Source organism: Anolis sagrei, chromosome 3 (assembly GCF_037176765.1).
Source record: "Anolis sagrei isolate rAnoSag1 chromosome 3, rAnoSag1.mat, whole genome shotgun sequence".
Lineage (NCBI taxonomy): Eukaryota > Metazoa > Chordata > Lepidosauria > Squamata > Dactyloidae > Anolis > Anolis sagrei.
In genome coordinates this window covers 258,330,446-258,351,478 of record NC_090023.1, presented here as the reverse complement: position 1 = coordinate 258,351,478, position 21,033 = coordinate 258,330,446, and the positions used below count along the sequence as shown (strand labels likewise).

General features: G+C 39.4%; 1 protein-coding gene across 2 annotated transcripts in view; it reads right to left on the bottom strand.

Annotated features, from left to right (window-relative positions):
- Nucleotides 1–21,033, bottom strand: part of FXR1 (FMR1 autosomal homolog 1) — a 44,637-nt gene that overhangs the window by 2,372 nt on the left and 21,232 nt on the right. The window contains exons 2-16 of one of the 2 annotated variants that reach the window (XM_060767456.2): nucleotides 19,372–19,424; nucleotides 17,543–17,636; nucleotides 16,054–16,125; nucleotides 14,583–14,731; nucleotides 14,037–14,130; nucleotides 12,598–12,714; nucleotides 12,327–12,497; nucleotides 10,520–10,598; nucleotides 9,843–9,952; nucleotides 8,913–8,999; nucleotides 7,592–7,799; nucleotides 6,888–7,094; nucleotides 6,059–6,259; nucleotides 4,914–4,994; nucleotides 2,505–2,596 (exon numbers count right to left, since the gene is read on the bottom strand). In XM_060767456.2, coding sequence (XP_060623439.2) covers nucleotides 2,505–2,596; nucleotides 4,914–4,994; nucleotides 6,059–6,259; nucleotides 6,888–7,094; nucleotides 7,592–7,799; nucleotides 8,913–8,999; nucleotides 9,843–9,952; nucleotides 10,520–10,598; nucleotides 12,327–12,497; nucleotides 12,598–12,714; nucleotides 14,037–14,130; nucleotides 14,583–14,731; nucleotides 16,054–16,125; nucleotides 17,543–17,636; nucleotides 19,372–19,424 — 1,815 coding nt within the window. The remainder of the gene's footprint in view (nucleotides 1–2,504; nucleotides 2,597–4,913; nucleotides 4,995–6,058; nucleotides 6,260–6,887; nucleotides 7,095–7,591; nucleotides 7,800–8,912; nucleotides 9,000–9,842; nucleotides 9,953–10,519; nucleotides 10,599–12,326; nucleotides 12,498–12,597; nucleotides 12,715–14,036; nucleotides 14,131–14,582; nucleotides 14,732–16,053; nucleotides 16,126–17,542; nucleotides 17,637–19,371; nucleotides 19,425–21,033) is intronic. The other variant, XM_060767457.2, reaches the window with a different exon arrangement.

Genomic DNA, 21,033 nt, shown 5'->3' with positions numbered 1-21,033 from the left:
ACAGCGGCCAAGCACCGGTTCAGGACCTGGACAGCCTCCTTAGTAGCAGGTGGAAAGGAGTGACAGAGTTGGACATCATCTGCATACAGGTGACATTGCACTCCGAAACTCCGGATGATCTCACCCAGCGGCTTCATGTAGATGTTAAACAACATGGGAGACAATATTGAACCCTGAGGAACCCCACAAGACAAAGGTTGTGGGGTTGAACAGGAGTCCCCCAGTAACACCTTCTGAGACCGACCCTCAAGGAATGAGCGGAGCCACTGTAAAACAGTCCCTCCAAGACCCATTCCTGTGAGGCGTCCCAGAAGGATACCGTGGTCGACGGTATCGAAGGCCGCTGAGAGGTCCAGCAGCACCAACAGGGACACACTCCCCCTGTCGAGCTCCCGGTGCAGATCATCCACTAAGGCGACCAAGGCTGTCTCGGTACCATGCCCCGGCCTAAAGCCAGACTGTGCCGGGTCCAGATAATCCGTGTCTACCAAGAATGCCTGGAGTTGTGAGGCCACCAGGCGTTCCAAGACTGCCCAAAAAGGGAAGATTGGAAACAGGCCAATAGTTGACGAATTGAGCGGGGTCCAGTGATGGTTTTTTCAACAGCGGTTTTATCACAGCTTGCTTTAAGCTGGCTGGAATTTTGCCTTCCCGAAGGGAGGCATTAACCACCACCTTCACCCACTCGGCCAATCCCCCTCTGGCCTCCTTCAGAAGCCAGGATGGGCAGGGGTCTAGGATGCATGTGGTAGCTCTCATTCCTCCAAGCACCTTGTCCACATCCTCGGATTGAACCAATTGAAATGAATCCATCAAATCCGGACAAGCAGATGCTCGTGTTACATCCTCAGAGACTGCCGTTAATATGGTATCCAGACCAGAGCGGATCAAAGCGACTTTGTCTGCAAAGAACTGAGCAAAAGCTTCACAGCGAGCTACCGAGTCGTCAGGGCACCCATCCTGCATGGTGGGTTTTAACAGGCCTCTGACAACTCGGAACAGTTCGGCCGGACGGTTCTTTGCAGACGCAATAGTGGCCGCAAATAAAGTCTTCTTTGCGGCTTTTATTGCCGCGGCATATGCCCTTAGAAAGGACACAAACCGTGTTCGATTTGGCTCGCTCGGATCCGAACGCCACACGCTCTCTAGTTCCCTCTTCTTTCGCTTCAACGCTGCCAGCTCCTTAGTAAACCAAGGGGCTGGTTTAGCTCGGCTACTTGAGAGGGGACGTTCTGGAGCGATCGTGTCTATTGCCCTAGCCATCTCCCTATTCCAGAGAGTGACCAGGGCATCAACAGGATCACCAACCGAGGTGGCGGGGAATTCCCCAAGAGCCGTCAGGAATCCATCCGGATCCATAAGCCTCCTGGGGCGGACCAGCTTAATGGGTCCTCCACCTCTGCGGAGGTTAGGGGGTGCAGTGAGTCTAAAGCTGACCAGGTGGTGGTTGGTCCATGGCAACGGAGAGATGGATAACTCCTCAACACCGCCACCTTCCTCCCATCCCTGGCAGAAAACCAAGTCCAATGTATCTCCAGCACTGTGGGTGGGGCCAGATACCTGTTGGGACAGCCCCATGGTTGCCATGGCAGACATGAAGTCCTGAGCCGCTCCCGATAAGGCGGCCTCGGCATGGACATTGAAGTCCCCCAGCACTAGCAGCCGTTGGGACTCCAATGCCAGGTCCGAGACCACCCCCGCTAGCTCAGGCAGGGAGACTGAGGTGCAGCGAGGTGGGCGGTACACCAACAGAATCCCTAATCTGTCCCGGTCACCCACCCTCAGGTGGACGCATTCAAAATTTGTTGACTGCGGGATGGGGGCGCTAGTCAGAAGAATGGAATCTCTATAGACCACTGCAACTCCGCCTCCCCGCCCTCCGGATCTCGGTTGGTGCTGCACAGAGAAACCTGGTGGGCAAAGTTGGGTCAAGTTCACTCCTCCAGCTTCATCCAACCAGGTCTCTGTGATGCACGCCAGATCTGCCCGTTCATCCAGGATCAGATCCTGGATGAAAGCTGTTTTACCATTGACAGATCTGGCGTTCAACAGCACCACCTTCAACCCGGAGGGACCGCCATCCTGGTTACACCAACTTACCACATCAGGAGACCGCTTTGGAATTACTAATGTTGATCCACGTTCCCTAGGCCGAATTAAAGGTCTCCCTTTCCCGTATCTCCCCCTCCCCACCACGACTTCTATGGGGGCTCCCCGGCTGATGGAACACCCTTCCTCCTCCATGACGCAATCTGCATTCATTTGATTTGAAGGTCACTTATTCATGGGATCATCATAAATCAACAACAGTTAACAAGAATAAATTGTTATGTTCACCTTCAAATGTAGTGATCAATTGATCAATGTATTTTACCCAATCAGCTTTACCTTACTCCTTTTAAAATCCAGTGTTTTAAAATTACTTTGTGGTCACGGGGGGGGGGGGGGGAGGGGGGATTAAGTATTTACATAAGTAAGCCATTACGTATTTTCATTTTTCTTACCACTTCTTTCTTGGTTTTGGCCAGTGCTTCCCTTGGGAGATTTCTTTGTCTACTCTGAGATTCTGCCCTTGATATATAATCTGCAACTGTTACTACAAAGGAAAGAACATTTTTTGAAAATTACTACATATTGAAAAACCAGGAAATCATTGATGTCAATCCCAAAAGGCCCATTTTGAGAACCCCTTCTAAGGTTGAGATTTCTTTACCCACCAAGCAAGACAGATTCTGATGCTCACTCCCATAAACAGTACTAAAGGTCCTCTGATTTGTAGCTTTCAAAGAAATACACTTTTTCAGTGAAATTACTTGACAACTTATCCTAAAGCTCTTTACTGAGAGTTAGTCCTAATGAAGTCAATAATCATGTGTTTCTAAGGGACTTTCCATTTATCATTTAAATTCAAAAGGACCATTAGGAAATGTGAGAATTCTACTCATTACTCTTGTTTTCAGAAAAGGACTGCACAGGTATAATACCAATTGTACCCGAATTACATTCTCCCAATTTTCAGCTGACATTCTGATCCTTCATAAGAGGGCTGTAAGACCCAGGTAAGAGAGTTTACATAACCTTTGCAACACTAATGGTGCTGCAAAGCTCTTTGTAAGCAGTTCTTTAAAAAAATACCTACAGAAGGATAGCTGCATACATAATCACACTAGCGAGATTGGTAGGGAGAAACCTGAGATGCAACAGTGCCTCAATTTCAAAGTAAATATCACAATGTGGTCAGAAAAGGAAGAGAGTATTATGAGGCAGTAAACATTTGCAAGCAATTTAACAACAGTTCACATAAACCAGGAGTTGGCATCCTGGAAGTTAACCCCAACTAAAGTAGATCCAGTTGAGTGATTCAGTGCATCTACTCCGATCAGAACAGGATTTATATCTATGTTTCTGAAGATGCTTCACAGCATTAATCAAACCACATTTGCTCTTTCTGAAAAACATAAGATTTAGCAAATGCTAGGTAGCTTTCTGTACCTGTGTATGTGCCTTCGGGTTGCCCATCAACTTATGGCAACCCCGTGAAATTGACAGGATGTTATTAGGCAAGAATTACTCAGAAGTGGCTTTGCCAGTTTGTCCTTCTGAAATATAGCCTATATATATAGCACCTGCTATTTGTTGGTAGTCTCCAAAGCATTTACTAAAGCTATCTGTGCTTAGCTTTGAAGATCTGATGGTAATGGGTGCATCTAGAGCAGTGGTTCTCAACCTGTGGATCCCCAGATGTTTTGGCCTTCAACTCCCAGAAATCCTAACAGCTGGTAAAGTGGCTGAGGTTTCTGGGAGTTGTAGGCCAAAACACCTGGGGACCCATAGGTTGAGAACCACTGATCTAGAGTACTTCCTACAATCTTGCAAAAGTGAAAAACAAAAAGCAAATTAAGAAATCGCCATCATTCTTGCAATTTTGAGAAAAAAAATCTTTGATTGTTGTGGCATTTAGCTGATGAATACTATCTAGTTTCCTGCTGTACAGACATGCAATCTCATTTTAACATTTGACATGTATTTTAATTCTCAAAGGCTATCCAGTTGTTTTGTGTGAGGGGAGTCTGGAGCAAAGATACCACCTTATAATGAGTCACTGCTTGAGTAAAATGCATAAAATTTTAGAGAACACACAGAATACTCGGCATCCAAGTTATTGTAAGTGCAACAAATATAGGACAATTATCCACATATTAGAGTCCAGAATCTGGACTGGAGAAAACTACTCTTTAAATTAAGATATTAGTACACAAGAAATGCATCAAACAATACCAAACAAAAACATGCAACTAGTGTTGAAATTCAGTCATGACTCCTGTTAATTTTAAAATTCAGAGACCAAATGTTATCAGATTGATTCAAAGAACAGGACTGCAGGTAGCATGCAACATATTCCCCAAGAAGCATGAATGGAAGGAGCAAGGGAGAAACATGTCAAGAGGAAGGCTTGTCAAGCCAACCAATGTTGGGACCACCTTCCATCTGGAAATCGATGTCCTCACTGCGAAATAACATGCAAATCAAAAATAGGTCTCTACAGTCATTTATAGAACCGCCACCAAGACTAAACACTCAGCAAAGAGTGATAGCTCATGATGATTATTTCCTATAGTACTAGTAACTCAGTTAGAATCTCTTATTACTAAGAACAGATGCCAGAAGATACTGGGCAGTACTGCCTTTCAACAAGGCATAATCTTGAATGTCTGACGTCCATGGATATTTCTCCCTTGATTTCTACAGTTTTCATCCTGTTCAGTTTTCAAACTGTTCATCCTGAAGTTAGTTGTTAAGCAATCATTATGGACAAAAGGCAGCTGTACATATATTTAGGGAGTACAGAAACAGCAGACAAGGAGCATTCCTTCATGCTGGTGCCTGAGGAGGTGCACCTCCACTCAAGTTACCTGGCTGTCTATCTTCTGCCTGACCCCTGAAACGACGCCTGCGACTACGATTGCGTCGCTGGGGTTTTTTGTCTCTATCATCTGCAATTAAAAGTTTGGCCATGAACCATGTCAGTATTAAATTGTCTTCCTAGCACTCCCATGTGTAATGCAAAACACATTCAATGGAAAAAGCCTGAATGGTTAAAGCCTACTATTGATTCACAATCCAGGGACTGAAATAATTACAGCTTAAATCTACACTTAATATCTGATATTTATCAAAACAAGTTAACTATAATATTCAATCATATTGGAATTTCATGTCATTTGCAAAAACTGAATGCTATCAAAAAGTAGACGTTCTCAGATGTAGAATGTGGACTATTGCTCTAGAGCAGGCATGGGCAAACTGTGGCCCTCCAGGTGTTTTGAACTGCAACTCTCTTAATTCCTAACATCCAGTGGGCTGTTAGGAATTGTGAGAGTTGGAAGTCCAAAACACCTGGAGGGCCACAGTTTGCCCATGGCTGCCAAAGAGCCACACATATAAGAATTCTACTGATTTCTAAAAATATCTGGTGATCACAGCCTCAGAGCAAGAAACTTTCTCTCTTTTCCTGGCCTCAACTTCCCTCCAAAGTTCATTTAACAAGGTTCAACAACAATCACTCAAGTGCTAGAGGAAGACAAAAGAAACGTTATTTTTGGATTTGTTTACCTCAGTAAACCGGTGCCCAAGATAAAAAGTATAATTGAACTGACCATCCCACTTTAAAATGACTGCACTTCATGGCAGATGATGGTATGGAAGGTTGACTTCTGAAAGGGTTCAACATATATTCTTTCATCCCATCACTATGAAATGGTAAAGTATACACAGTGACAGGATAATAAAACATACATTCTAACCCATTTGGGCAGCTGAATGCCATATTCCTTTTCCCATCTAAAAGCATGCAAAAAGCAATCTCTAATACACTCAACAGAAAATACTGTACAGCCCTTCTAGATCGCATTTAACCCAAGTATTCTGGTTTCAATATGGAATTGAAGTCTGCAGAAGATGAGTAAACTACAGAAAGGAAATAAAGAACTAGTTAATAAAATTCAACAGGTAGCTCTAATCTGAAGGTGGCAGTGGGCATTCAGTTTGGCCGACATACCTAAGCCATTTTCATTAACTGATGCTGTGTCAGATTCTGTTAGCCCATCCATTAAGACAGCATCTTCATCAGTCCTTCGTCTGCGAGATCGCCTACGCCGGTTACTGCTGTGATGTGACTCACTTGCATCTGTGTCTGCGGTCTGGTCAGACTCTGTGTTATCAAGCAAACTGTAAGGATTGCTGTCTGGGTCTTTCAGCACTATAGTAAATTAGAAATAAACAAGTATCACATAAGAGTCATTAGTGATAGACTTTTTAATGGTGGTTTTATATCTACACCTAACCTAGCAATCCTTAATGTACAGGGAAATAGTAGTCTAATTCAAGATAAACATCTTAGGAACCACTTCTTGACTTCACTAACAGCCAAGTCCAGAAAAGAAGGCACTAAAGAATGTCAGAATTGATCTTGAAAGAAAAAATGAGAAATTATTAAGTGAGAGAGAGACAGAGTGGTACAGACTTCCTAGAGGCAGGACACACCAAGGACCTTACTCAGTATACCCAAACATCTCTGGGTGCAAGCAAATTCTGAAGCAGCCAGTCATTGGGTTTATTCAAAATTTAAAATACAAAGTAAAACTTGTTTCAATTTTTTTTGGGGGGGGGAGGGGCTGTCTTCAAACTGACATCAACTCAGAAAGGAAATTATCTGAGTGTCATGATTTATTGTAATTAATTTGGGAGGTATCAAGACTTCTAAACAACAAGTACACACACTTGGGTGTAATTTCCAGATCAATGTAATCAACTGAAGAGACTGCAGCACAAGGCTGTTGACAAACACGTGTTGCTGCATAATTTTAACACGCAGTTAAACTACGTACCAGAACTGATAGAGGACTTCCCACCCCGGGGGCCACCTCTTCCGCGGCCCCCAGAAACACTGCGCCCTCTTCCCCCTGGTGGCCGCCTTCTGCTGTCACGCTGGGGCCGGCTCTCTCTTTCGTCATCACCAGCTAATGACCAATCACTCAATTCATCTTTCCTTTCTGATTCTGTTTCAGAGGGATTAGATAGCTCAGAATTTGTTCCTTTAGAAAAAAGAGAGAACAGGCAGTTGAGATATGATTCATGAGGCGAGATAACATCAAAATATCAAAGGCACTCAAACGACAACAGCTGTTAAGACAATTCGTTTCTCAAAAGTTACCTATTGTAACTTGATTTTTTTTCTAAATCAGAGTAACTAAAACCTTGAACAACATTCTGGAGTTTAGTTAGATTGTACAGGTCCTTTTCTGTTATGGTTGCATACAGTTGTTTAAAAAAAGCATGTGGCTAAACTGAAGTAAGCACACAACCTATTCTTATTTAATCTGTTTTAATCATTGGGTTTTAAATTAACCATCACGATATTTTAAGAGTTAATATGCACTGGTAATACATTCATAAACTATTTCAACACAAACTTTACATATACATCTTGGACTCGGACATGATTCCATGATAATGACAGCAGACAAACAACTTCTAACACTATTCAAGTTACTAAAGCAGTTTTTAATCATTCTTCCTTGAATATACGCACCATAACCAGAGGTGTAATTGGGACCTCTCCGTCCTCTACCTCTTCCACTGTAGGATCTAGAGCCTTGCACAGAGGAAGGGGTGCTCTCATCAGTGGTATAGCCCTTCTCTTTTTCAGGACCCCTGGTAGATGAAGGCCTGAAACCCATGCCAATTTGACGCAGCTGCTCATCAATTTGGAGCCTCTCCATCCGCAGCTGTTCCACTTCCTATATTGAGAGTCAAAGTCATTCCCCTCTGATGCTTAAAAAGCAAACATTTCACATACTCTGTAAACAATCAAATTCACTGACAATGAGGTTTACCCTAAAACACAATCTCACAGTGATTGAATAGCAGTTAAGTGATTATTTTCTTATATGTCATCCTGAGATCTTTTGATATAGGACAGGACAGAAATATTTTAATAGATAAAAATAAAAATCAGGTAGTTAATCAAAATGAAAACAAAGTGCCTTTCTGCTGCACCTCACTTCTTCAGACAATTCCCTTCTTTACTTGTTGCTCTCTGCACATCTTCTAAACCAGTGGTTCTCAACCTGTGGGTCCCCAGATGTTTTGGCCTTCAACTCCCAGAAATCCTAACAGTCGGTAAACTGGCTGGAATTTCTGGAAATTCTAGATCAAAACACTTGAGGAACCACAGGTTTAGAACCACTGTTCTAAACCTTCTCCAGTGAACAAAAGATTTCAGAAGCTGTGTTTGGGAATCTGCTGCAGAAGAAGGGGAAGAGAATCCCAATAACACTGTAGTTGAATATAGAGGTACACCAACATATCTCAGCTCAAGATGGTCTGACACACTGCAATATTCTGGTTTTATTTCGAACAGGTTTGATTTACATTGCTCCCAGGACACTTTGACAATTTTAAATGCATTCAAATAGAATCAATATGAATCTTCAGCTATACAATAGATGCAGATTAGCTCCTTATTAAATTCACATTTATTTAAAACATGTACTCCTATACAGGTAAAAGCACATTGCAAAAAAGACCCAAGAATCTCAATACTTTGCCAAAAGGTGAAGCAATTTTAGTATGATTTTAGTGAACATCTCAGAATACATTCCATTTCAGTTTCCACCCTACATTTCACTGTGGCCATATCAATCGATTGGTATTCCACCAATTTTATAGAATTCAAAGGCATTTGATTTAATGAGGTATACAAGGCTGAGGGAGCACAACTATTCCATCTCACTGTGTATATACAACATTATTGATTATGTCTCACAATAGTTTCATATAGAAAATAATGTATAAAAACATTTTAAAGGGCAGGTTAATTTAAAAAAAATGGAGTTTTCCTCAATGCTTACCTTTAAGTAGGCAATATGGTATTCAAGAAGTACTTGTACATTCCCAATGCTTTCTTTTGTACCCACAAAGACAAATGGAACCATACCCTACAAATAAATAATATCAATTCAAATAGACATAAACCAAGTTGTGAGCAAGCTATGTTGACTGTCCACTGTAATGTTCTATACAGTTAAATCCAGTTCACTGTGCTAGACTTATAATAAATGGGTTTTTTAAAATAGTTTTACAAAGTTTCTAAGCATGCCTCTTTCCACTGTGCACAGAAATATCCGAATTCCCCACCTGCTTCTGTGTTTTACCACCATAGGACTTTCCCACCTGCTTTCTCCACCCTGAAAGTTTTATTTGAAGCAGTTGTGTTTGTGATGGTTGCTTAAGGCAGGATACTGACTAGATACTGACTACTACCACAAGTGGGACCTTCTCCCTTTAACCATTCATTATAAGCACTAAAATTTGTATTTTTCTCCCCCCCCCTTCCCTGACCCCCCTTCCCTTTCCCCCCCACTACTTCCCTCATGTCTTTTACCCCATCTTGGACTCAATATCCTAGTATTTCCAAGCTTTCCTTTCAAGTATTGTTCCCCCTCTTTCAATGTTATAATTGAAAATCAATAAAGAAAATTGAAAATGAAATTTGTATTTTTCTCCCTTTGTTCTCTATGCTTTATTCCTTGTATGTTGCAGATTGTAAACTGAAGAGTAGGGGCTTTCACACCACTTTTAATGCAAGCCACCACAACATCTAAAATGGCAATTCTTTATTTGTGCCTTCAGTTGATTTATTAACTCCGTAAGTTCCACACCCAGACTGAGTTATGTGATGCTACTGTTCCTGAAACTATCTGTTAAACTTCACAATATATATGTGTGTGTAGAAATATCACTGACAGAAAACCACTTGAACTGAAAAAGTTAAATCATACATCTTCTCTGGGCAGTTTGTTCTCGTTGTCGCCTTCAATTCTCACTCGCACTACTCCAGATTTGTCCACAATCTCCTGAATAACTTTTCCATTTTTTCCAATAACTTTCCCTTTAGCAAAATAAAGAAGATTGCATGTTACTACTACTACTACTTCTGCAGATAATTTCTCAAATAAATTATCAAAAAGCATTAATGAATTAACAAATGATTGAAAAATAATTAATATACACCACAGCAATAAATGAACTGCAAATGCTCTTCCCATTTGTGTTATCTGTGTAGCTAATTCTTTGAATAAGATTTGGAACATATCAAAGGAAACACAAAGAACCTATTTATTCAGTTATTGAGAATAATGGCCAATACATGGATCTTAGAGCAAATTAAACCCAACTACCTAGAAGGGTCTATCCCTAGGCGAGTTATCCCATTAGAGAAGAATATAAAGTGGGAAGGAAGACTGTATAACAAGTGGATATACTCAATCAAAGAAGATGCCGCTCTGGGATTGGAAGACCTGACTAGAAAGGAAGCATCTTCCACTTAAAAGTTCCATTCTCAGAGGACAGGAAGAGAGCTGCATTCATATGTGGCTTCTCCAATGAAATAAAACATGTTCCTCCAGTCAATCTTTTCAGCCAACTGAAACTGAAAATTTTATGAAATATTACATACCGACAAGACTTCTAGGAACTTGAATAAAGTCCTCCACAAATTCCAAATAGCTTCTAGCTTTTTTTACTGCCTCAGCACTCTGGAAATCAACAGAGACCATTTGTGAACACAACACATTAAAATTTAAAACTTTTTCTAAAAGTTAAATCTTTAGACAGCATTACATAGATATGAAATACAAACAAAGTATATATCTTTTTATTTCTTATTAGCGATACAAGAACAAACTCCTGGTGAGCTATGCCTAACAGTCAACTCTAAACATAAAGCTGAGGAAAGACCACGCTTCCACATTATGTAAAATAGAAATTATGTACTATTGGGAAATAAAAATCTCTGCAGTACTGTGAAAATGAAATTGGTGCAGGTTAAAATTGCAGACAAGAATAAATAGAATAGCTGTATGTTTCTGAATGATCAGGACTCTTTGCATACAGGGAAATTAAGTTTCTGTTTCAAAGAAGAATTTGCTAAACTTTATACAAATGTTTAAGAGCTTTAGACACTTATTTCAATTATTTTTTAAATGGGTACCACTATCCTAAGCAGCCTGTTATTATTGACGTATTATTAGAGTTTGAAGCAAAGTTTAGAGTAAGGATAGAAAGCATATTAGTTGTTATTTCATCCCAGGATAAAAAGCAGCCAGAAAAACACTGCTAGGAGAAACAAACATTTGCATAATTTTCTCTCAGAGTTCAAATGACCCAAAATGCTGCAGATGAATTATTCTGTGTAAAAAACACTTTGTGCTGACAACAATAAAACGTATTTTTCTACACAGAATAATTCATCCACACCACTATGGAACACAGGAGAAAATGTTCATTTTTGCCTTGAAGTTGCAAGAAAACTGCTATAATTATTTGCCACTTAATGCAAGTCCCTCACAGTTTGAAGATCCCTGCTTTGTAATGGAAAGATGATGCATTTGCATCTCCTATCTGGAGAGTTATCACATCACAATTACTTCATTGGTTAGCATTTCTGTCATACTGGCTAAAACAAACAAACAAACAAAACCCAAAGCTCTGCACACTAATGCTTTCTGTTTTTCACTAGAATACAAACAGGACAACAGATAAGACATTGCCCATATTTAAGATAACTGCATGAAAAGTTCGTGGGAGTTAAAGCCAATATTTGGCTCCAAGGAAGCTGAGTATAGGGTTGATGTGAGTTTTCTGGGCTGTAAAACTCACAGCAACCCAGTGATTTTGGCCATGAAAGCCTTCAACAATACAAGTTGAATATAGTGTTTGAAGCAGGCCTCTCATACAAGCTATTGTAAGATGTGAAGATGCCATTGAAGTACAGAAAAAGAGAAAAACCTGTACAATCATTTTAAATGGTTACTTTTCCAGTTTCACTAGATATGCTAATATGGAATATTCTGTCTATAAGCTTTTTTATCCAGACCTAAAGCAAAAGGCATTACTCCAGTTTAGACAAAAATAATAATAACCTGTTCTGTTCCACGCGGAAGGGGAATCATTATCTTATCAGCTATTGTTGACAATTAACCCCTAACATATGTTCAAAGACCAACACAGTTGTTATAAATCCATGTGGAAGATACAACTGAAAATGAAACAGCAAAACTTGCACCATACAGATATCAATAAAATTATGTAAGCAGAAGGGGGAGGAGGATACCAAAAGGGCTCTATATACCATCACCAACAAATTTATGATAGACTCTCAAGAATTTTTGGAATCTGTGTATTTATCTCATGCCAGATTAAAACCCCAAAAGCAGAGTAACATGCAGCTGCTATAAATAAGACTCCCATTTTTTTCTGTTTACCTCTCCATAGATCCTGAAAGTTCCAGTGTCTTCCTCAAGCTCAATTGCAGTAACTCCTGGCACTTTTCTTGCTTGCTGTATGTTGCTGCCATGTGTTCCTATTGCAAGTCCCATCAAATCTTCTCTGACAACAAATTCCTCGTGAAATGCTGCAGCAAGCTGTTTTGTGCACTAGGAAGGAGGAAAAATATTTTTCCCTCAGTAAGAAATGCTTCAAAAATTAGGATGAGTAAATGATTCTATAACAACTATACATATAAGAGCAACTCACTTCTAAATGTTTTGTGGCTTCCTCATTTCTTGACATGAGCATTAACTTAGTTCGAATGCTGCGCAAATGCATGTCACTCAGAATACCAACCCGTTTCACTGTTGCTTCACTGGGAGACTGCAAAAAATGTGACACAAGAGTATTTTTTTATTTTACAAAGCAGTTTTATTTTGTTTTCACTTTATTTATTGGGAAGTTTTATTTAATGACTGTCATAAACTTACATTTCTGAAAGAATGGATACTCCTTTAAGGAGAACAAAATTACAAGGATTTAACTAGCACAAATGTATTTAACTAGCATATATACCAAGCATTGTCTAGGCATTGGAAGGGCCCTTCTTTCTCTTTCTTTCCTTCCATCCCCTCAGAACCTTTCCTCCTTCCTTTCTCTTCCTTTCTTTCTTCCCTTTTTCTTTCTCTCCCCCTTCTTTCCTTTCTTTTCCTTCTTTTTCCCTTTCCTTCCTTCCTTCTTTTCCCTTCCCTTTCTCCCTTCTCCAACTCTGAGAGGACCTACCTCACAATGTCTCCATGGCAACATGGCTTTCTTTGTGGCTCTTTCCTTCCTTCCCCTAATAAATGTCATATTTCTTTCCCAGTAAATATCAGAGAACCATTTCAGCTATCAGCCAATCCTTCACCTAGTAATAGCATATCCAGTGATATTACAATGGGCCACTTCATCTAACAACAGACTTCGTGGTACAAACAGGTGGACGGACAGACGAGCATATAGATACTTAATATGGTTTTTAGAAAGATGGTAAGATCCAAGTTGTTTTATATCACTGGAGAACAAACAAGGTATGCAGGAGTACTTTTCTTCTTGTAGTTTGAAATATAAATGGCACAAAGCAATGTCCACTCTATTATAACAGCAGTGGCATTTCTGCAAGAAATCTCTGCTTTTTTGCAGCTGTTTTGCTTCCCCAAGAGATGCAGAACAAGCACCCGAAATGGTGCAGAATGGGTTGGACCTCTGGAGCTGTGTTCTGCTGGCAAATCTTAATCCCACAAGCAGAGTAAGTTTTAAGAAGAAGGGGAGAAGCCAAAAGAGCAAATAAGTCCAAAGTATAGTCCAATGTCAAGGGAGGGAGAAGGCAGCAAATAAATTGTACAGTCTGAAGTCAAGAGATGGAGAAAGGCAGTAAGTCATTTGGAGTCCAAGTCTGAAAAACCGTTAGAAGGCAACAAGTAGCAAAGCATATTAGCACACAGAGAAAAAGGTTCCTAGCTGCAGGCAATGGCAGAAAAAAGGAACTGAGGATCAGCTCCATCCGTGGCTACTTATACTCCATGGGGACAGTGGATGCGGCCTCCGTCAAAATGTTTCATTTTAGAGATCTAAAAGGTTCTGAACTGCAACTGTGTGGCCAATGCGTATGTGCAATTTCACAGACACCATGAAGAAGAAAGAGGAAAATTTGTCTTATATCTTACCAATACGATCAACTGAGTTGTTTCAGCCTGGTAAAAAATTCTGCAGGCTCCTACAGCTTTCTTAAAATCCTTATGGGCACTTTCATTAGCACACCTAGCAACATTAAGCATAAATCAATTTATGTGGCACAGTTAATAGGCATGCTGCTATATCTATGTAAAAAAAGCTATGCAACATTTGAAGACGCACTTCCTGCCAAGCAAACACTGTAAAAATACAACATAATGGGTTTTGGAGCAAATAAGCACAGGCCAGCTATTTACTAAATACATCTTTAATTACAAATAAATATATAAACTTGCAAGCTACATAACCCTTAATGAGAAAAGAAGAGAACAGCACATTAAGATACACAATGAAACTCAAGAAACATCAATAAAAAAACTGGTCTCTTAAAAATACAGCAATTTTAATCTTCATCATAAATTGATGAAAATTCTATAGAAAACACAACTAGTTTTGCAACGTTTTAAAAATCTTTCTCTTCAGCTTTTTATCAATATATAAGATACAGACATAATGAAACTGTATGGCAATATACTCACGCGTCCCTTAGATCTTCAGGAACTTCTACTGCACACTTGAAAAATGTATTCTTGTTTACTGTTTTATTTTGATTCACAGGCCGAAGTCGTTCAAATGTGACTATCTCATTATAGGTGGCATCACAGGCAGCATATTCAATCACGTAGAACTGAGAAACAAAGGTTTTAAAGGAAATTTCAATTATAAATAAAGGCTGGCATACTGTTAGTGAAATATGATCCTGGTTGGCATTAAGTCAGACTTATATCACTACACCTCACTTTTCCAGTCACGATAAAGGTCTGAATCACAGTGACCAAAATCACTCCCAAGCCACCTTTTCTCATCTGCAGAACCACATGCCCAGCTATCCCCTGGTCAGTGAAAATTAGGGGCAGCAACATATAAACAAGCCAGGCCTAAAGCTGGACACACAACTAAATGTGTTTCAGGGCTGAACGCCGTCAACATATTGTGCAGTTTTCCATTCTTTCCTGAAACTTTTTGAGGTTTAACTCCAGAAGATAATGTCTTTGTTCTGGACAGAGATCCAGGGAAACAACTGGATGTTGTCTGTTGCTTCCCCCACTCTCCAGCAAGGAAGGTAGGTGACTTCAGGGGCTTGCAGCTGAGAAAAGTTGGGTTTGGGAGAGGACTTGGACAGGAGCCTAACATTGTTAAGTAAGAACAACAAGTAAAATTACTATGTTTCCCACTCAACAACGAATTTGCTTCCATCTTTTGGGGTGTATTATTATATTTTATAATATCATTTGTCCCTAAAGCACAGCATTCTTCCACAGGTCTTATTTTCTCCTAACAACCACAGAAGGATACAAAGTAGCACCTAGCACAAGGTTTCTCACTGGACTCTTAAAGAACCTGGTTTTCATTATCTGATGGCAATCATATCAGCTTTTGTTAATTTATTTCTCTACATGAAAAGCAGAAGCCTGATACACATTTAAAATGGGACTTTTGAATCTTCCCCAACCCAGTGTTCTCAAAGTGTTGTCAATGTCAAATTTCAGTGTTCGTTTCCATATTAGTAGGAACTAATGGGAACTGCAATCCAAAATAACTGAGCAGCGTTATTTAGGTATGGCTGCCCTAGATAAGAAAATCAAAATGAAACCACAGAAGAATTTATTACGATTAGGGGGGAGATTTTTTTCTCCAAAAAGTGTGTAATTGGAGTAAAATTAAGATTAGACTTCCACTGTATTTCCCTCACCAAGACAACTATGTATTAGCAACGAATACCCTGGTTTGTCTCAAAACAGTATAAACTATGTGTCAACACATTAGCATTTCTAACCCCTTAAAGTCCCCAAGGTGTTCCAGCTTTTTTAGGTAGCGGAGGGGAGTGGCAGGCAAGGTTATTAAGACTTCTGCAATTTACTTGAGCATTCCCTCCTTCTCTACTGCAAGACATTACATACAGGTGTACTAGTTTATTTGTGCCAAATCTCAAGTTTTATATCTACTTACCTCCCCTTTCATCATTCGCACTTTTGCAAGCCACCACCCACAAGGTTCTTGGTCATTTGCTCTTGAGTAAACCTAAAAATAAATCACACAGCATATGTGAACTATGGAGAACATGCTTTAATCTCTGCATTACAGCACAGGTCCCATTCATGCTAATAATGTAGACACAGGGCTGCCTAATAAAAGCTGAATTACCTGAGGAATCCCTATGGCCACATATGCAACCTCTTCACTCCTCAAGTAAATAAACCATAAAGACTTCAAGTAACATTCTCTTCCCATGCCATCAAACTCTTAAGTCTTAACTAAGGTTAATAATTTCTGAACAAGAGAAGCCTGGTTATGAGATAAAGGTAGCTTTAGTTGCTTTGGTGGATGACCAATGCTTGGAGAAAAATGGGGGCAGCATGTCCGTTTTGCTAGGCCCCTTAGCAACTTTTCAGACCATGGTATCCTTCTGGATCACCCTGCTAGGATTGGACTTTGGGGAACTGAATTACAGCCACTCCAATCCCTCCTGGAGGGTTGATCCTAGAAGGTACTGCTGGAGGAACCCCTGCTGGACCCCATTGTACGCAGGGTTCCCTGGGTTATTCAACATATATAGGGAGAGGTTGTTAGGTGATCAGAATACAGATAACAACTACTACATTCCAGCAGAAACCAAGTAAAATTGTTTTGGTCCTAAGTGCCTATCATTGGTAATGGACGGGATGAGGGTGAACAAATTGAAACGTAAACCAGACAAGACAAAGCTACTCCTAGTTAGCTGAATGGCAGATCTGGGAATAGGGATTCAGCCTGATCTGGGTGGGATTACACTTCCACTGAAGATGCAAATGCACAGTTAGACTACACTCCTGGTTTCAATTCTGTGCCTAGTAGCTCAGGTTTTAGCTGTGGCTAGGAATACATTCTACACACTCTGGAATTCTGCCTTTGAAGAGTGTTTGGAAACTTCAACTGGTCCAATGAGTTTGAGTCAGACTGCTAAATGGGGCTAGCTATAGGAAACATGCAACTCCTTTGTTGGAACACCTTCACTGACTACTTCTCGTTTCTGGGCACAATTCAAAGTGCTCGTTTTGATCTTAAAAGGCCCATATGGCTTGAGTCTGTGTTATTTGAAGGGCTGTATTTGCCCTTATGAACCACCAATGTTTTAAGATCTGCTGAGGAATTCCTTCTGTCTGTTTGACCACACTAACAGTCTGCTAGAGCACTGTTGACTCCTGCTAGGTGAAAGGCTGCTAATCAAATGTGGCATAGTACACACCAGTGCCACAATCATAAGGCCATAAAAACTAACAGGATTTTGCTGGGTTCTTTCCATGGCACTACCCCTTTGAATTTTTCATTCACTTCAATTTAGTTGAGGAAGATGATAAGTTCAACTAAAAGATGTCTAGAAATAAGCCCACTTGATATACCACTAGTTTCTGAGTTCATGAAGTGCCATTTAAACATCTGTTGTTTTGTGCAAACTCACCTCCACTTCATCTCCTTCACCAATTTCTTTTTTGATATCAGGTGGTGGTGGTAATCTTACTTCATTGAAAGGAACCTGACGTTCTGGTTGCCAACTAAAAGTTCAACAGATATTTTAAAGATATGTCAGTGTCAACAAGAAAAGTGAGCTACAATCAACAATTAATACCACTTTGGAGCAATATACTTTGATATGAATGCTAAATAAAAAAGGTATATTGACATATTTTAATGCTGAATTCGGAAATCTATTATTATTTATATTACTAAACCATAATATCTTTACTAAGCTGCCTCCCCATTTGTGGCTCAGGCCATAGTGAGAAAAAATTGGAATTATCTGTAAATCTTTTACACATGTACTTTTCAGTTATTTTCATCCTTACCATCTGAAAGAAGTGTACAGTTTGTTTGCACTTAAGAACAAACCATGGCCCTGTGTTAATGTATGCACTCAGAAAATTCTGGCTATTCTAATTGAACTTATATAACATAAAAGGCTCTGAAGTTACAATTCGATTCTGGTTTCATTAACTTTCAAAGCTTGAGCACACTACAGAATTGTGGTCTGTCCTAAAATACAAGTTTGAAGCCTTCTTTTCTCTCATGATATAAGGAGGAATGTGCCAAAGAATATACTTCACTTTTCCTCTCAATCTTTTAAATCTGATCTCAACATGGGTGAAAATATCCTGAAAAGACAGGAGAGGGATTCTTAAACATCTCTACTTTTGCCAAACGGAGAAAATTTTGTGACTTTCTTCACTGTTAAATTTCTGTTCAAATGCATAAAACTGTTAAAACTGTTAAGAAAGTAAACCATAATAATAGGTTCAAAAACACGAAGCCACAAATTGACCCTATTCCAAAGGATGCCTATCTCTGGATCACACTTCCCAACATGGTCCCAGAGGCAGAAAATATGTATCGTTGAAAGCTTTCATGGCTGGAATCACTGGGTTGTTGTAGGTTTTTCGGGCTATATGGCCATGTTCTAGACCAGGGGTCAGGAACCTTCGGCTCTCCAGGTGTGGTGGACTTCAACTCCCACAATTCCTTGAGGCTCGGCATTTGCCCCAAAGGCTTACCTTGGCCCAACGAGGTTTGTTTGGCTCTACGTTACGCTCGTCTCTCCCCCTTTGCTGCCCGTCCTCCATGAAAAAGAGCCAAACAAACCTCGTTGGGCCAAGGTAAGCCTTTGGGGCGAATGCCGAGCCTCAAGGAATTGTGGGAGTTGAAGTCCACCACAGCTGGAGAGCCGAAGGTTCCCTATGCCTGTTCTAGACGCATTCTTTCCTGATGTTTTGCCTGCATCTATGGCAGGCATCCTCAGAGGTTGTGAGGTCACAACCTCTGAGGATGCCTGCCACAGATGCAGGCAAAACGTCAGGAGAGAATACTTCTAGAACATGGACATATAGCCCGAAAAACCTACAACAACCTGGAAGAAACTATATTCAGTATTTAAAGGTTTCTGAAAACATATCTGTTTAATGTTGGTCTTCCCAAGCCAATAATAACTGGCCTGTTTACAGTGTTATTTGCTATATTACAGTATTATCTTTTAAAGTTAGCTTCTATACTGATTTACATTTTTATGCTTAATTTTATTCTATAAATCATAATGTAATGAACAACTCGGTATTACATTTTTAAAATGTTTCCTTTCCAATTTACATTCTACTGTATTTTCAGTCAAGATGTTATGGAAGAACACATTCCTTTCATAGCGAATAAGACTGTCTTATGTTACAGATAACAGTGCACTCTTAAATTAAAAATGAAAATAATTTATCTTCTGTAAAATATTTTTCAATAGACAATACTTACTTATTTTCAAATACGACAGTGAGTGAATCCTCATGAACATCTTTGATGAATCCCTAGATTAAAGGATAAAACATGTTAGCATTTATGGGGGGGACGGACCTATTTTACTGCAAAATGACATCTCCCATAGTATAACAAACTTAAGAAGAATTTCTACTCTTCATAGAGAACCAAAACATTGCTAAGTGCAAAGGACTGTAAATTCCTGTTATACAGATGCAAGCAATTTTACTACCAACTCGCCCAAGCTTTTGAGAAAGCTGAATTAACATATTGCAATCATTACTAGCAGGCACTGATCAGAAAATTTTCCACATTATATGTATTGATATACATATATACATATTCATAGTTGTCTTGACTGTTGTTCTGCAATCAATCATATAAGATGGACTAAATATAGGATATGAAGTTCCAGTCATTCCTCAAAAGAAATCAGCACTGCAAAATTGCCAGTAAGTTGCCAATACCCACCAAGTCCTATACATCCTTTAGTGAAAATACTCAACTAGAGTATTGGATAAGCTTTGTCTCAACTTGAAATGGGGCTGACAAACTGTACAATGAAATAATCTTAAGGTATGATATGTCTTACCAAAAAAAAAAAAAAACACGACTAGGCTGTAGAGACTTAGAATATCACTTTAAGAATGTGCTTCCACAGTATTGTTTCAGGTGCAGTCACTTTTTGTTCAATACAACAAAATTAATTACTATTTTATGTAGATTATACTTTTGCAATTAAATAATTGCTACATAAACTTTTAAAAGTATTTGAAGACACAGATTGAGTATTCCTTATCCAAACTGCTTGGGAACAGAAGCATTTCATATACTTGCATGTATGTACATACTGACATATTTTGAAAATGTGATCCAAGTCTGAACACAAAATTTGTTTATATTTCATATACATATAACCTTCAAGTAATTTTATATGCAATACTTTTCATAATTTTGTGCAATGGATGCTGACTCATAAGTAAGCAAAGAGGCCACCATTTCTGAAACCCATGTGGACAATTTGGGGGTAATGTATTTTGGAATTCTGAATAACGGATGCTCAACCAGTAATATTTGAACCAAACATGCTGAATCAAGTAATATTATTCAGAGGATTAGACATTTTTCTACTTTTCCTGAAAAACAAAACAAAACACATAACTAGAGTCAATCAACACCAGTTCTTCAACATGTATGTGAGGTTTTTGGGTGTTTGCCCCAATACATGTCATTTCAGAACTACTTACATTGAACCACGTTTGCATTTTTACTATCTCCAGTATGGAAATATGTTTTAGAACTATTCTATGTCTCATTTTTGCATAATTAGCTTGCAATGTTTGGTATCAAAAACAATTGGGGCATAACACTAAATACCCACGACTTTTCATTGTGGGAAAGAGCATTGCTCTCAAAAAAAAAAAAAAAAGGCCTGAAAGACCCAAGACCAAATTCTGCCAAGAGATCCAGGAAAATCAACAAGATCAATAGCCAAGTGAAGATAATCCATAAGGACAATTAAATCAGTTTCACTCCAAAATCTAGAAAAAGACTGACTGAAATTAATTACACTTGATTTAATTATTAGGGTAGATTCAGTATCAGCGGTTCTAAATGTTACTTAAGCATTAAATTTTGAGACTGACTAGTTATTCAGTT